The 18,052-nt window shown below is 42.9% G+C and overlaps 1 protein-coding gene across 1 annotated transcript in view; it reads right to left on the bottom strand.

The window, feature by feature from the left end:
* The window catches only part of ZBTB20 (zinc finger and BTB domain containing 20), an 851,623-nt gene that overhangs the window by 19,444 nt on the left and 814,127 nt on the right, over positions 1-18,052 (bottom strand). Inside the window, exon 5 of the mRNA XM_010845359.1 lies at positions 13-1,023. Within this exon, the coding sequence (XP_010843661.1) occupies positions 13-1,023 (1,011 nt within the window). The remainder of the gene's footprint in view (positions 1-12; positions 1,024-18,052) is intronic.

Here is an 18,052-nt window from a genome sequence, read left to right on the forward strand (position 1 = left end):
GGGCAGGTTCGGCCTGGCTGTCCCGCGCCGCCCCGGGCCCGAACTGCTGCTCCACGGAGTCAGGCTCGGTGCCTATGGAGGAGCTGACGCCCGAGTCGAAGCTTTCGCCCTTGGGCTCACTCTCGGTGCCCTCGGCCTGGTCGGTGTCTTCTGTGCACTCCTCGGACTCATTGCGCTCCAGGATCTGCACCCTTTGCTGCCCGTAGTAGTCGTAGTCGTCCTCCATCTCCTGCTTGATATGGATGTTGCCCACCAGGGTCTGGATGCGCACGGGCCGGGGCTGCTTGCGGCAGTGCGTGGTCTCGGGGGTGGTGGACAGGTAGCGCTCCATCTGCTGCGAGCGCTCGTGGATGCGCGTGATCCAGCTGGGGTCTTCTATGTGGTGGTCGCGGGGCAGGCCGAGCGCAGTCTCGTGGTGGCTGACTACTGCGCCGCTGTAGAAGGAGCGCTCGCCGCTGCCGTTCTGCATGGAGCAGGCGTACAGCGCCGAGTAGATCCTGTCCACGCTGTGCTGCGGGTGGCTCTGCAGGTAGCCTGACTCGGTGTCGCTGCTCTGGCCGGAGGTGCCTGACTCGGGAGTACCCCGTGGCGTGTCCTGGCCTGAGTCCTGGATCCCCGGGAACACATCGCCCACGTTCTGCGACACGATGCGTGTGCACTCATCGATGACAGTTTTGATCTGCAGGATGCTGGCGGCCGTGAGGATCTGCAGGGCTTCCGACTGCGAGACGCGCAGCACGCCGCTGTACATGAAGTCAATGAGCTTTTGCACCGACTGCACCGACACCACCGACGGGATCTCGATGTCACTGTAGCCCAGCAGCAGCTTGTCCTGGAAGAAGGGGCTGCCGGCGGCCAGCACGCAGCGGTGTGCGCGCAGCATGCTCCCGTGGATGCGCACCGTCACGTCACAGAAGTGGCCACGGTTGCGCTGCTCGTTGAGGGTCTCGAGCACGGAATTGCTGAAGTTGTGAAGGTTGATGCTGTGAATGCGCTCGGTCATCCCCTTGCAACTGATGTCACCTGCACGGTGAGACAGACACAACACAGGGCGTGGGTCAGAGCGACCTGGCTGCATCCCTAACATTTGGGTCTCAGGTGGGCAATGCTCATGGCTCCTAGCAGCACCCCTTTGCAGACACAAGCAGGCTCTGTGGCAAGATGGATAGGCTTTGTATCAGGTCGATCTGTGGGTATGATGTCCTATGGTAACAAGGCCTTGGATTTTGTTGCAACAGGGCCCCAGCTATTTGGGGGTACCGAATCCATAATTGACCCCCTAGACCTGCAGCCAGGGTTGTCAGCTGAAGTACAGCAGGCTAAAAAACTGATGGGTCATTGCCTGCTATTCCTATAGCTTCAGCAAATAAGAACCAAAAGGCAAATGAAGACTTGTTCTCAGGAAATTCTGCCTCCACTTTAGACAGACCTAAGCCCAGGTCCTTTGGGAAAGCTTGTATTTTTCTCAATTTATCAAAATTCCTTATTTTATTTATAGACCACAATATTTAATTCCCTTCCTATTAATTAACATGGCACATTCCACAAATCCATACCACATATGCAAAAATTCTTGGAAAATTCAGCTTAGACTAAGATAGACATCAAATAGCTACCACCGTGTTTTCCAGTGGAGGGACACGCTCTAGAATGCAATCTTCTTGCTAAAGGAGCACTTGTCCACTGTCTGTATCTACATTTTTCTTATCCTCTTTGGTGAGACCTGTTTGAATACTTTCTAGGGTGTTGTATGTTATATGGTGGTTGTCTGAATTTACTGAGGTTTAATGAAGAAGAAACATCAGAAAGGTCAAAGATGGCAGTGTTGACCTGGGAGACTGGAATATTCATCATTCAAACTGGGCTCTTGGGAGGACTGTTAGTAAGCAGGTCAGGACGATAGGGTTAACCTTGAGTGGGATGCACAATTATCTCAGGAACTGGGTGCTCTCTGCTCTTGCAAGAGGGATATATCCAACAGTTGCCAGGAGGAAGGCAGCAGTCAGCAACATGGAACATCGGGACAGCCTGACCTACTGCCATCCTTCTATCCTAGGCTACACAGACAAGGGATAGGCTGGTAACACCTAGATCTCAGATTGAGAAGGACAACAAGTGTCTATAACACTAGGCTGAGGGCTTTCCTGTTGTTTTCCTATTCTCTAAAGAATCCCTCTCTCCAAGTCATTCTTCAGTCATTCCCCATTCTTGCCTTTACAACTGAATGATTAGCTTGAGGGAGGCCAAGTAAGTAGGCTTTCAAAACTAGGTGACCTAGGTATAGATTGTTGGTGTGACCCAGATCCCTGTGTCTTGTTAGAAGTAACCCAGAGGTAATGGCTTGCACACACAGGAATGCCCGCCTCCTCAGGTTCTTTCTCCTCTGCCTTAGGAAAGAGGACCTGCTCAGAGAAGTCTGAGCTCAACAACCTTTTCTACTTGATACAATCCATCTCCTCATTCTGAGTTCAGCTGTTGTGATTGCATCCTTATATACTCATTCATTTCCTTTGCTCCCAACTTTACATTCAGTCAGCCTCACAGAAATCCACTAAACTTAATAAATGCTGCCTACAGGCTCTATGTTATCTTTGAGTGATATGATTTGTGCAAATTTTTATGTAAGAGAATTCCCTTTCCTTCCAATTTCTATTAGGTCTGTTAATGTGTCTAAAACATTTCATTAGATGACTGTTTCTATTTTTCCTTTTATATAAAACAAATTGTCCTTGCCAGGTTAAGGAATCAAGGTGAATCCTTTATAACTGTTAATACAAAACACAGCACCAGAGGAAGGCCCCAAAAACCTAGAAAGGAAAATTTAGGAAATCAGTCAGCAGATCATATTCTAATGTCTTACTGAGTCCCTCATGCTTGTGCACTGTGATAATAAGAGCAATTTTTTTTAAGCGTCAAGTTTTAACTACTTTATGTACATTGTTTCATTGAGTCCTCACAACAATCCTGTAATGTCGGTAGTATTATTATCCCCATATTTCAGATGAGGAAACTGAGGCCAGAGGAACCGGGAAACCACTCAAGGCCACACGGGTAGTTGGTGGTCAAGCTGGCATTTGAACCTAGCAGTCTGGGTCTAGAGTTCACACTCTTACCTGCTTCATTGTATTGCATGCTTTGCCTCTGAATGACGCCTGGTTCTTAGGTGTCCACGGGTCTGCCATAAAGGTGCGTAATAAGGCCTGTTCACTGTACCCTCCAGCTACTTCTATACCTATCCATAAACTAGTGTGCTGTCTCATAGCCTCAGTCATCTAATAAAGCACATTTTAAAAAACTTATAAATGGAATAATGCAAGAGATAAAAGAGAGTTCGGGCACTAAAATGTAGAGGTGTCTATATACAATTTTACCATCACCAAGGTCTCTTTCATTTCATTTCATTAAGTAAAATGGTAAGCACTAAAATTGGCTAAGTCTCTGAGTAGGATGGATTTATTAAAAACTTTTTTCCACACAGGTAAAAACACTCTTTAAACACACAATTGCTCATAGCAGCAGTCACAGCTATATCACTTGAGTTGTCATATATGACAAAGAATTGTCTTCCTTCTGATAACTCTGGGAAGAAGCTCAATCACAATTATCATAATAATTAATAACCATGTAGCATTTTACAGTGTACAAACTCTTTTACAGGTATAAACTCATTTACTCCTTATAACAATCCTATATATTTTCAGGACAGGTCCTATTATTAGTATTTGATGTAAAAGGAAGTTGAGGGTTTCAAAGTATCTAAATGACTAGCCCAATGTTTTCCAGAGCTAGTAAGTGGCTGAGGTGGGATTAGATCCCATGTCCCTTTGATGCTCTTTTTATCACATGATACTGGATCACTGACAAATGAAATCTGGATTACCCAAAGACTGAGGGCCATCTAATTCTCAGAACATAGAAGAAAAGATAAAGACACGGAAAGTGATGATGGAGCTTGCTGTAGAGATGGATATGGTCACCAACAAGAGCTGTCATTATATCACACACATTTGTAGATACAGGCACACACACACAAACACATACAAACTCATGAAAAAAAGTTCAAACTGCTTGTTGGGCTGATCCACTCAAGTCTAAATAATCAGGTAAATCTACAGCAATAAGCAATAATAACAAAAAATTGTCTGCTAAATAATCCGAGTTATGATTTTTTCAGTAATGCTGTTGCCAACTTCATTAAAAACCACAGAGACAAAACCTGCACACATATACAGCCTGACCTGACCAACCTAGTTGGATTTTTGCAGACACAATTTTTAAAGATCTCTGAGCGCACTGGTCCTGCACCACAGTGAGCAGCCGTGAAAGGCTGAATCGGTTTTTGCTGATATGTGTACAGATGCGACGGGGGACCCTGCCGGTCCATTCAAGCATGCCTCGGCCCTCCAGCACACAATGCTGAAGCAAGTCCTTTCCCAGGCTTTCTTTCATTTTCAACACTAATACAGTGGGAAAGAGTTTCTGCCACAGCAAGGCGATGTCCAGGCTTTTGTGAAACAGGTCCTTTTCATCCAGTGGGCATTAATGTATAGATTCCAACGGAATAAATCTGAAATACTCTACTGTAGAAGATTTGTTCCCCATTGAAAACAAATCTTGATTAGATGGTTATTCAGAGACTGTATAGGAAGGAATGGTGTGAAAATGCTAACTCCATTCTTTCTTAGATTGGCAGTGAATAGGCATTTGGGCTATTCAAAAAAAAAAAAAAAAAACTGACAAAAATAGTTCTCTGCGTGTTTTAAAATAGTAACCCATCTTCTTTCCACTAGAGTAAAAAATATAGAGTCAGCCTGTGGTGGCATTCACTGGAACACGCAAGGAATTCTATTCCTGAATGTGATCGTGTACTCTAAGTGATGGTGTTCTGCGGGTGAGCACAGTATGGATGAGGCGAGGCAGGAGTGAACACTGGAGGGGGATTCTGCTTGTGGTGAAATAGCTGATGGAGGGCTTGGCTGTCTATGTTGTAGGAACCCAGTTCCTGCCTGTCCCTGAAACGGCGGGTGTCCAGGGATAGGACTAAGCACTAGAATAAAAAAGCTGCCTGTGCACAAGGGAAAAGGAATGAGAAAAGGAAACAGCAGGCAATACAATCTCTTTTAATTAGGTGTGAAATCCAGTCCTTTCTCAGTCCAGATATATAAAATGAGACTAGTGCAAGGGCGAGATGCTGTAGAGAGAGATGGGAATTGGAAGACTCTGTGGCTGGGAAAGAAACACGAGCTCTCAAATTAAAACCAAGATGAATTTTGGTTGACAGACTGAAGTCAAATGTCAGGGCCAAAGAGCCCTTGAGTTTTCAATCTGGGCCACCAGGCTCATGTGTGCTAAGTGGGTCAGCACATGAAACAGGGCCAGGTGGCCAGGCCTCCACACCCAGCCTCTTCTCACTCCCTTTCCCAGATTGTGCTCAATCGCACACCCAAGTTGCTCTTTCATATTATCAGGTGATGAGTGATCATGTTGAACTTTCACATTTTGGTGCTACTTCCCAAGCTGATCCCATTGGGAAGAATCCAGTTTTTACTGGAGAAAAGCTGGGATACAAGTGCAACTATGGCCCCTTTCTCCCCAAATCTACATCCACTGTCCTGCCAGATGCCTGACCTCAGTCATGTCTGTTTTACCTCTTTGCCTGGGGTGGATGCTTGCGGAGTCTCTGCACCACAGGAGGTTAGAGGTTGCTTGCTCACAGATTCCACCATCTAGAGCAGATGGTCCTGTATGTCCCTCCCCTCTCTATCTCCCTGGCATCTCCACAGGGTGGCTCTGAGGAAATCACTAATGCAAGTGGGAAGCAGTAGGCAGAGAAAGACTTTCTTCTACCCTAGCTCCATCTGTTGTTGTTTAGTGACTAAGTTGTATCTGTCTCTTTTGCTATCCCATGGACTGTAGCCCACCAGGGTCCTCTGTCCATGGGATTTTCCAGGCAAGAACACTGGAGTGGGTTGCCATTTCCTTCCAGGGGATCTTCCTGACCAGGGATCAAACCCATGTCTCCTGCTTGGCAGGCAGGTTCTTTCAGGTTCTTTACCCTGAACCACCTGGAAGCCCCCTGGATCCACACACCTAGCATATCCCTGCTCTCACTGCCTCTGTAGGTGAACTGTGGGAAGGTCATCAGCGTTTGAGAAGCAAATGCCTCATACGCTTACCCATTCCTGGTAAGCAGGGGGTGCTTTGAGCTATCTCCCAATGAGGGTTTTCCCTGTCTTCCAGATTGTCATAGCCTGGATTACAGGAACCATTAGCTATTCCATGTTGTTTTTTTTTTTTTTTTAGTGATTGGTGCAGAATTCTTCTCCTAAAACTGAAATAAATTCTTCAGTTTTCAGAAATTTGACTTTCAAACATATTTTCAGTAATTTTATATATATATATTTTTTTAAGTTGCTCAGTCATGTCCGACTCTTTGCAACCCCATGGACAGTAGCCTGCACCAGGCTCCTCTATCCATGGGATTTTCTAGGCAAGAGTACTGGAGTGGGTTGCCATTTCCTTCTCCAGGGAATCTTTCCAGCCCAGGGATCGAACCCAGGTCTCCTGCATTGTAGACAGATGCTTTACCATCTGAGCCATATACAACCTGTAAAAGTTGGGAGCACTCTGTATGAAATTTTATAATCACTGCTTATTATTTCATGTCGATGGAAATATTAAAACTACTAATGATATATTTTATTTATGATCTCAATATTTTGGTTAGGTATGTTTTGTATTACTTGAATTTTCATTCATATATTAATTCACGCATGTAATGAACTTTCATTCATTCTGGAGCACATTTTAAGTATTTAAAGGTCCTTAAGAAGCATATATATATATATATACACACCCAGGTTTCCCAGGTAGTTCAAATGGTAAAGAATCTGCCTGGGATGCAGGAGACCTGGGTTTGATCCCTGGTCAGGAAGATCCCTGGAGAAAGAAATGGCAGCCCACTCCACTATTCTTGCTTGGAGAATTCCATGGACAGAGGAGCCTGGTGGGCTACAGTCCATGGGGTCACATAGAGTTGGACACGACTGAGCAACTAACACTTTCACATATATAATGGAATACTATTCAGCCATAAAAAGAACAATAGTTTGCCATTTGCACAAACACAGATGGACTTGGAGGCCATTATACTAAGTGAAATAAGTCAGACAGAGAAGAATAAATACTGTATGAGTGACTGAGTGATAGTCGCTCAGTTGTGTCTGACTCTCTGCGACCCCATGGACCGTAGCCCATCAGGCTCCTCTGTTCATGGAATTCTCCAGGCAAGAATACTGGAGTGGGTTGCCATTTCCTTCTCCAAAATACTGTATGATATCACTTACATATGGAATATAAAAAATACAACAAACTAGTGAATATAACAGAAAAGAAGCTGACTTGCAGATATAGAGAACAAACTAGTGGTTACCCATGGGGTAGGTGGTATAGGGTGTGAGGAAGTGAGAACTACAAAGTACTGGGTGTAAGACAGGCTCCAGGATGTATCGTACAACGTGGGGGATACAGCTAATATTCTGTAATAACTGTAAATGGAAAGTAAGCTTTAAAAATGCATGTTTGTTGTTTAGTTGCTCAGTCATGTCTGACTCTTTGTGACCCCATGGACTACAGCTCGCCAGGCTCCTCTGTCCACGGGATTTTCCAGACAAGAATAGTGGAGTGGGTCACCAAGTCTTTCCCCATAAACGCTGTATAAAAAATAAAAAGTTATTTTAAAATGCATATTTCATATACTTATGTAACTATAAAATCAATGAAGGGACCAGTATCAGCATTACAGTTGTATGAATAAATGTATGAACATAAATGAATAAATGAAAGTTTTGTGATGAATTAACATTACATTTTTACTTGAAAGAGTAAAAATAAAATTAGGCCACACTTTAGCAACTATGTAGGACCTATGGTGCACTCTTCTATGTAAAATTTACCCTCGCCCTCATTCAACTCCTTATTTCACTTCTATTCTGATTTCTTTTTATAGCCATACACAAATATATTTTCCTATTTATTAATGTATTGAATATTTTTTCAAGCCAACTTAAATCCTTTTAGTTATGAGGTGAGTTTATTATCAAACAATTAATCAACAAATAATTGTACATTAACTTTATGGGACAAATTATAAACATAAGTTAACACTTCATTTTGGGGTATTATCAAGCCACATACTTTATGAATTTACATACTTTGAGCATCTGATTCCAGTGGAACAAAAGGCTGAAAGTTCAAATACCTTTACTGTCTTACAGTACAAGTGGCGAAAGCTAAGTTTTAACTCTGTGAACAAAGGCATTGGATAGCTGTAATTCTAGACAACATTCTGAAAGACACCTATGCCCTCATTCTAAAGCTGCAGTGAAACGGCTTCTTCTTGAAGAGGGAGGACCTGCTGGGACTAAGGGAAAAAGTCAATGAAATCTGAGGTTGATGCCTTTAAATCCTCTTATGCTGTAAACCTTTTGAGACACCTTTAGGGGTTTGATTCCCCCCCCTCCCCCAAAGCTCTTTCCTTACAAATTTAGCTGCTGCCCTATTGTAACCTTTTCCTTTGTTCACTAAATCTGAGGAACGAAAACACAGAGATACTGCATCTGTGGGTGGGATGAAAAAATGAACAAAAGGATCTACTTAAATTCACAAAGTATGCAGTTTGAACTTGGCTTTGACAGAAGGGTCTATATATTCAAATGTATAGTTAGTAAGTCCTTTATTTTGCTTAGGAGGAAACTGTACACTTAAAAAGTGTTTACATAAAAACCAGCATCTTTTTACTTACTAATCTATTCTCCTTTTGATCTCTTCATCATCATATACTTATTTTTTAGAGGAAAAACAAAATTTTAACTGCAGTGACTTGAGGCACTCCTTTGGAAAATATCATCAACTGGTGATGAAGTATAGTTAGGTAAGAAATTAATTTTTTGACTTTGGGAAAACTTTTATCTGAACTTCGATAAGTGAGAAAACAGAACCCTATAGTGTCATTTTACAAAAGCTTTTTGACTGAAATAATCACAGAGTTCCTCAATTCACAAAACTTCCTCTGCTGCTCACTGTTCTGAGACTGCTTTCAAAGCAGACATTCAGATTCATGCTCAAATGTTCTCTTTGCTTGTATCTCCCTAGAAAAAAATAAGCTACTTTCATTGTGACAACCAGTTTTTAAGCATAGCTCTTTGTTGGCAGGAGATGGATAAACTTTTTCGGTATGGAAAGTGTGGACTAGAGCCATGATAGATTGTTCTACTGAGGAATGAAGGCCTTCTACATGCAGAAGACCAGGATTCAATCCCTGGGTCAGGAAGATCCCTTAGAGAAGGAAATGGCAACCCACTCCAGTGGGATTCTTGTCTGGAGAATCCCATGGACAGAGGAGCCTGATGGGCTACGATCTATGGGGTTGCAAAGAGTTGGACATGACTGACATACAGCATACAGCTTCTCAAAGTAACAAGGAAAAGCCAAGAAAGAGGTAAATTTGTTTTGCTGGATAACTGATTAAGACAGAACAGAGGTGATTTGATGTGGGCCAGTTTAAGAAAGTAGCAGAAACTACATCTCAACAGCCACCTAGGGTAATACATTATAGAAACAGGCACAGGATTTCCTTAAGAAAAAATAAGATGTAAGTTCCTTTTTGGCTCATGCTGAGATGAAGAAGAGTCTAAATAAATGTTGTTAGAACTTAAAAACTTGGAAAGCACTGGTAAGTAAGTGAAGTGGAAGGTATAATTTGCAATTATTCTAATTAGGAGTAAGGTCTATATTTTAATCTTATTTTTATTATATTCTTGATTGTATCTTTTATATAATGTTTTATTATATTGTTTACATATTATAGGGTAAAAGATAATAAGCTGTTTAAGAGTCTTCTATTGCTATAGGTAACATTTTAATTATCTTGACTTATTTCACCAATTTGATTTGATCTTATCTTCTTATTTTTCCCCAGATAAAATCTCTGCATTAATTCAAGAAGCTGTGTGTTAGTTGTTCAGTAGAGTCCAATTCTTTATGACCCTGTAGTCTATATGTAGCCTGCCAGGCTCCTCTGTCCATGGGACTCTCCAGGCAAGAATACTGGAGTGGGTTGCCATTCCTTTCTCCAGGGGACCTTCCCAACTCAGGGACCGAACTCGGGTCTCCTGCATTTGCAGATATCTTGATGTAGTACATTCATTTGTCCTGAGTCCTAAGATTATCATGCTTTCTCTACTTAACAAATCTTAGGTACCATTTAAAGAACCCAATTCAAAGTTTTTCTGTTCTGTGGAGCCTTCTTTGATTACTGAACTCCATCCTGAGTTCTTTCTTTTCCTAGTTCCCACTGATAGTGAGGTAAGAAACAAACATTAATTTCTATTTTTTAACGGAACTATAAAACTTTCATAATAATAAGGCAATTAAAAAAGACCAAGTCTTGCCCTCATTTCTGGGCTCCCTTGATAGTTGTGGCTTCTGAGCCCAGCTTCCCCTCAAATGAAGAAGGTGCCAAAGTGTGAGGTACATGACTCCAGTTGGGTTGACTGCTTGGCACACTTTTGGAGGCTGGAAATAAAAAAGCGCTCACTTGGGAGGGACAGTGATGATTTTGGGCTGGGTCCATACTCAGTAGTAAAGACCACTACTACAGCAGTGCTGGGCAGTCAGATGGACCAGTCAATTTGGCAACTTCGTTAGGTAGACAAGGAATATTGATGATGAAGACTATTATAGACTAAGAATCTGACCACTCCTGAGATTTCATGAGTCTTGTACAAGTCTAGAGAGGGGAAGGAAGCCCTGAAACTTGACTAGATTTTTTGCTAACCTTACTGATAGGGACCTTGGTTTAATTTTCTATAGAAAAGTAAGGAAACATTTCTTGTACCTCAATGTTGTAGGATAGATCGGAACTTTCTTATAGTCCTTAACAGTGTGTTGTTGATCATTCTGTCTTCATTTTTCTTCATTTGTGCCTGACTTCTCTCTATGAGAGGGCTTCCCAGATAGCTCAGCTGGTAAAGAATCCACCAGCAATGCAGGAGACTCTGGTTTGATTTCTAGGTCAGGAAGTTCCCCTGGAGAAGGGATCGCTACCCACTCCAGTTTTACTGGGCTCCCCTGGTGGCTCAGATGGTAAAAAATCCACCTGCAATGTGGGAGACCTGGATTCGATCCCTGGCTTGGGAAAATCCCCTGAAGGAGGGTATGGCAACCCACTCCAGTATTCTTCCCTGGAGAATCCCCATGGACAGAGGAGCCTGGTGGGCTACAGTCCATGCGGTCATAAAGAGTTGGATAACACTGAGTGACTAAGCACATATTATCTCTATAAGAAGGCTCTCAGCTTCCTGGAGGCTGGTACCTTGCCTTGTTATAACTACAGCTTCATCACAGATCATCGAATCCTCACTTTGCCCACCACACTTCTTTCCACTGAGCAGGTCTCATCTAAGCGTTTGTTTGCTCATGTCTCCCCTGCATATCCCAGACATGCTGATGACAACGTATGGGTCCTGAGGATGCTCCTTTTCTCTGAGCTGTGTCTACAGGCTCTAGGCCCACGGCTATTTTCACCCCTGCAGTTGTGGGCAATGCTGTTCCCCTGTCCTTTACCGCAGCACCCCTTCTCATTGGGGAAGTTCAGTGTTCAGTATGAATTCAAGCTCCAAGGCAAATGGTTTTTCATGTGTTCACTGCATTTCCCACAATCTGTGCTTCTTCATTTGTGATTTTTGACACGTCATACCATCCGCATTGCTTTGGTTCCATTCCCCGCCAAGAGGCAGCTCACTGGGGCCTCAAGTCATGTCTTCACATGCAGTGGAACTCAAAGCTGAGCCACACTTTGCAACTCAAAATGAGAAGAGATGGCCAATCTGTGAAGTGGTACCAAAGCGATAAGACTGAACTCCCACCACTCTTGCTTAACTTAGGGAAGCTCAACTGCTTGGTAACAGATGTTACAGAGATGATCTATCAATCAGCTTTGACAATGGGTATTTATATTTGCATAAACAGTGTCAGGGATTGTTTAGAATATTTTCACTTGGTGGCCACTGGGTGTCCTCATTTGCAAAGTAAATATGCATCATTTAGTGTGGGTCACCAGAGAGAATAAAAGACACCAGTTTTCTCTTTGGCCTCTTGCATACGAGGTAGAAATTTATTGCTGAACTCATAACCAGGTCACATATTAATACTGTTTAAAAACCTTCAGGTCATACTGTTAAAGTTTATAATCAAAAGTAACTTCTACAGATTCCAGACATGAATTTACAAGGCTGGGCTTCCTTAGCAGGGGGACTGTGATCCAACTAATAGAATGAACCCTTATTCATTTGAAAATTGGCATGGGATTTTGACTATCTGCCGAGAGAGTCGGGAGAGAGGAGTGGAGAAGGTCTTAATTTATTCTTGAAAGGAAAGAGAACACCAAATATCTCCATGGGATATTTGTTAAATTCTGTTTTTATCTCAAGTTTTCTGAAAACCAATTAAAAATAATAATGAGAAAGATAAAATATGCCCTTTGCTTGGGAAACCTGAAATAATGTGAAAAATAGTAAAATGAGCTGTGCCATATAATGCTTATCAATCATTTCATATTTAGAGACAAAGAATTAAGTTATTCCTTGGTGGACTAGTTATCCCATGTGTAAAAGAGATACTTGTGCTTCACAAGGATGTTGTAGGACAAATAAAATAGAACAGGGTTCCTAAGAAGAGAAACAGCATACAAGATAGATTACGGGCATTACTAATATTCTAATTGTGGTTGAGTCACAGTTGTGTGACTTGTTCCTGATGGCAGACAGGAGTCAAGGCCAGAGCTCACGCAGCAACAAATAAACTGTTTTGGCCACACCAAGGCACTGGGTGTGACATACTGCTGGGCTATTACTTTGTGCTCCCTAAAGTGATTTTTGCATGCTTAGGATTGTCAATGCTTATATTACACACGTCGCTGATGAGATTATTTCCTTGTATGGCCAAAAGGATTTCTATCTCCCCACCTTGCAAATTCTCAAACTGGAGATTCAAAACTACTCCTGACTATAAGAGTACTTGCTTTCAACGAGCTGAACTTTCTCAAAAGCAAAATTAACAGTAATATTTTTTTCACTAGTGTATACCCCAGGTTAATAATTATTCTCTGGCATGTCATTTCAGTATATAAATTAGCAATATGATTCTGTGCCATAGCAATTATTTATACAGATAATATCAGGGAAACTACGAAGATCCACGAGCTAGTCACTGCCTTGCAGAGATGTTCTCTGGTCTTACTTGGCTTTGCTTAACAGCCTTTTTTGTTTTTAAAGGACCACACAGCCATGCCTCTAGTACACCATCTGTAACTCTTAATCAACTGTTTAAATCCGCAACAGGACACAACAGCCAGGTCACTTTCACCCTGAGTTTCTACTAAAGGATCACCATGTATTCAAAGTATAAGGAGAAGTGTCTCATTTCTTCTAATAGCCTTTGATTTCTGTTTCTTTAATTAGTAGATTCGTTTCTGGACTACTGTAACCCTAACACATATCTGCAGAGCCCTCCTGATTGTGTTCTACCCTAAGCCTTTCTCCTTTCAGTCTTCTCAGTCTACTCCTTTCATTTCACTTTGAGCACTTCTCAAGGCTCGGTGACCGAGCACCACACAGCCCAGGTCTTATCTGATATGCCGGCGCCTGGTGTGGTCTAAGACACACTGATGTTTTGTTCTTGAAGGACAGGACTGATGTTCTGAAACCTGGACTCCAACACAAAGGAGATCATTAGCCCACTTTGAGTGTCTCTCTTCTTTCGTCCTGCCTGGCCCCCTCCTACCCTCCCCAATACTTCCTTAGTCTTGTGCGCTGGCAGCAGATGGCAACCATATTCTGAAGCTGAGTCTGTACGAAATCGTGCCATGGAGAACAGAGTGGCTTCAAAGTTAGCTTTCTATTCAAGTGGGATGGCGGAGGCTTCTGGAGGCATGAACTCATCTCTCATTCATATAATCCTCTCTTGCATTCAGCCAGGCATTTGTTTTTTGACACATCTTTCCACTGTCCAGCCAGTGGAGGGAGGGTGGGCAGAGAGTTGGACGGCCCTTTCAGCAGGAGGGCACCAGGATTCTATTCCATGCCAACTGCTTGTTTCCCTGGGCCAGCTCCGTCTGCTGCAGATCACATTACATCCTTCCCCTGAGAGAGGCTCGGGAGCATGGGTGCAGAGTGGATTTCTCAGGAACTGTATCTTTGCTAGACTGACACACACTGTACTCCCTAGGCCAAGCTGAGACCTGGGAAAAGGGTGAGACCAGGACGGGGGTGTGGGGTTGCTGAAAGCTGTGCAGGATGGTACAGTAATGAGAAGTGGGAGTGGGAAAACCTTTCCTTTTTGTTGTTTCAAGGTTTGCTGGAGCTTTTGCCTAATCATCTGTTTGAGCATCTTGAAAATAAGTGTCTATTTTCATGATATCTATCAAAAACAGGCACCAGATTATCCTACAAAGTCGACCTTAACCCTCCCATATTGCTACTCGAATCAAAACATGTAGCAGCCTACATCCAACAGAAAGTGGTTCTGTTCTCCCAGCATAAAAACCAGTGGGTATCTGTGATACACTTTGTTTTGTTGGTCTGCTGAAAGAAAACAACTAGGTGAAAAATCAGTAACTCTACTTTTACAAACGGGAGAAATGCTCGCAAACGCACTCCCACTTTTGCTCAGTTCTCCCTACCACATGCATTCATTCATTTATTTGCTCAATAAAGATTTGCTGAGCTCCTACTACGACCAAGCACTTCTCTGCTAGGTGCTAAGAAATCAGCAATGAACAAGATAGAGTTTCTGCCCTAACAAACTCTTCCACCCAGACAAAATAAAGATTTAATAATTTAACTTTTAGAATATTATTTGAGGACTAGGAATAATTAATTTGTCTTACCTAGTGTTTCTTCTGATTCTTTCTCAAACATGTCTCTCGAAGGTCCACACTCCTTTAACCACGAAGTTCTCTCCTGAAACTCTCTCTATTGTTATATTCAGTCCTTTCTTGGATACAATGTTGAGAGTTCAGATTGCAACTGGTATCTTTTTTTTTTTTTTTGGTAGAATTGCAACCCTGAGGATCCAGGATCATTACTTTGCAAGCTACACATGTATTTTCTCTGTAAATATTGTATCATCTAATTTGCATCTTTGGGTTCTGCTGATTAGCCATCAACATGTGATTTAAGGAATACAGCATATGAGATGTACAAATCATGACTCAGTAAGTTATTATTTTAAAACTCTGACTTGGGATTTATACTGACTTGCATACAATCTAGTTAAGCATTTGATCTGCAACTATTACTAAAAGCCTTATAGCTCAAGTTCCATACCCATGTGTCTCTGGAATTCTATACTCAGCAGCAAAAGGGCTCCACAGTTGAGAGAAGCAAATGCTTGAAGTTATCTCCACCCATTACCTCAAACCACGTAGGCACCACGGGACAGGGAAGGCTCACTGGGTACGATGAGCCAACAGGTCTTACTGAATTTCTTAAGATTATGTTTTTTTCCCCAACTGCTGAAAACTGCTTCAGAAAGGAGGAAGGTAAGTGAGCTGAGTGATTAAGGGCAATCCTCCTTGGCACTAAAACACATTTACACTTCTAACTTTACCTCTATTTTGATTTATTTCAAAATGCTCTGAAGCCGTCAGGCAGACCATCTTTCAAAAAGATAATAGGTGCATTTCTTTAGTTGTGAATGTGTCATTTCAGAAGGGGCCCTCTTCTCTCTCTGACGTGGCAGCACAGCAGTGTGCCCATTCTCAGGACCTGATGCTTTGGCCTCTTTGGGTAATAGGGCTGGGAGATGGAGAGTGAAAAGATGCCTGAGCACAGGAGGGACAGCCATGGGTTCCACAATGCACTCTGAGGACAGACTATACACTCATCCAATCTCCATAATTTGAAAATATCTCACAGATTAGAATATACTTGAGGACAAGAAAGAACAGAGTAGCTTAATACTACACTATAATGTAAATAATTGGCTAAACCTTTCCAAGTCCATAAAAAAAGATTCAGGAACATTTTTTTTAAAACTTTGCTGAGCCAGTTTCCTTATATGTAAAATGGAGTGTTTTGTAAGAATGATAGGTATTTGACACAAAGTAAATGCTTAGTCGTATTAGTTCTCTTCCAATATTTAGAAAACACATGAAAAACAGGGGAATAAAAGCAGGAAAAAAGATGATGGAGAGGCTTCCCTGTCTGCCCAGGTCTGAATCTCAGAAAGGACAAGGAGAAGGGCATGGCCTTTTCCTGAAGTGGAGAGTAGCCCCTCCTACAGACCCAGGGCTTCTGTCTCAGTCACTCTCAGCAGGAGGGAGGGATGGAAAACTTGCTACAAGCTTCACTTACGTTGCATCACTTTTAGTCCGCACATTACTGTCATTCTCATCATGCCCTCCAGGACACAGAAACATAGGGAGGTTAAGCAAAGGCACGTAAACTTCATGTATAGGCTGAAGTCGGCCATGGGGTGAGAGCAACACAGGGTCAAACCCTTAGTCCATCGTCAACATGTTCAGGAAACAGCTTTCGAAGTCTGTCAGCATACCTGCCCGTCCCCTGCGGGCACCCTGAGAACCCACATCCGACTTTCTCCTTTAAATCTTAGTTTCCTTTTAGGGGGCGGGTTTGAGGACACAGGTTCTGACTGGGGTTTGTCCTGGGGAAGTGCCTCTTGCCTTCTTTTAGTTCCCTGACACCAGTCTACGCAAAGTTACACACTGGTGTCCATACTGGCCTGCATCTGTGTGCCTATCTTCTTAGGGAGGTCACAGACTCTGAGACGCAGGCGCAGTCATGGTGCTGGTGGAGTACCTGAGGCCTCCAGGTCAGGAACTCCTCCTCTGGAGGGAAACGGTGCATGCATGCCAAGTCACTTCAGTTGTATCCGACTCTGTGTGACCTCCTGGACCTTAACCTGCCAGGCTCCTCTGTTCATGGGGTTCTCCAGGCAAGAATACTGGAGTAGGTTGCCCATGCCCTCCTCCAGGGGATCTTCCCGATCCAGGGATCCAACCTGTATCTCTTGCATTGCAGGCAGATTCTTTACCATCTGAACCACCAGGGAAGCCTGGAGAGAGAGGTTACCCTCTGCTTAAAGTGAAAGTGAAAGTCGCTCAGTCATGTCCAACTCTTTGCTACCCTATGGATTATACAGTCCATGGAATTCTCCAGGCCTGAACACTGGGGTGGGTAGCTTTTCCCTTCTCCAGGGGATCTCCCCAACCCAGGGATCGAACCCATGTCTCCTACATTGCAGGCGGATTCTTTTCCAGCTGAGCCACAAGGGAAGCCCAAGAACAATGGAGTGGGTACCCAATCTCTTCTCCAGCGGATCTTCCCGACCCAGGAATTGAACCTGGGGTGTCCTGCATTTCAGGCAGATTCTTTACCAACAGAGCTATCAGGGAAGCCCTGCCCTCTGCTTAAAGCCTCAGCCCCTTGTCACTAGTGGAGGACATCAAGGCTGTGGAGGAATGCTGCTCGGCCTGTCAGCCCAGGTGTCTGAGGCTGCTTCAATTACCCCTCTGGAACCTGAAGTCAGGAATAAAATGGAATAGGCTAGATTTAGGGATTTTTTTTCTTCAAATTAGAAAAAAAAAAACAACAAAAACCCAGGCCTGAGTGGGGTTTTTCCTATGATATTTCCCTGAAAAAAAAAAAAAGATAGACTTCCTCTTCCATGGGGTTAAGTTCTCAGAGTTGATTCAGAATTTGCAAGTGCATTTTCCGTAAGATGTGTTACACTCTGTAGCTCAAATTTATATACACTTTCCTTTCATTATTGCCTTTGTATCCAAGTACCAGTTGAGATATGAGGCAAAGAGACAATAAGTGATTATACAGGAAAGGAAATGATTACGGCAGAAAACTGAATGGCAAAGTTAATTTAGTCACCACTTCTTGAAATTCTTTATGTGATATTCTACGTGCCACACCAAGCTTTCCTAAAAATTATGTCTGCCCTCATCTAAGACTGTGTGAGA

This window comes from Bison bison, unplaced genomic scaffold, assembly GCF_000754665.1.
Source record: "Bison bison bison isolate TAMUID 2011002044 unplaced genomic scaffold, Bison_UMD1.0 scf7180017864215, whole genome shotgun sequence".
NCBI lineage: Eukaryota > Metazoa > Chordata > Mammalia > Artiodactyla > Bovidae > Bison > Bison bison.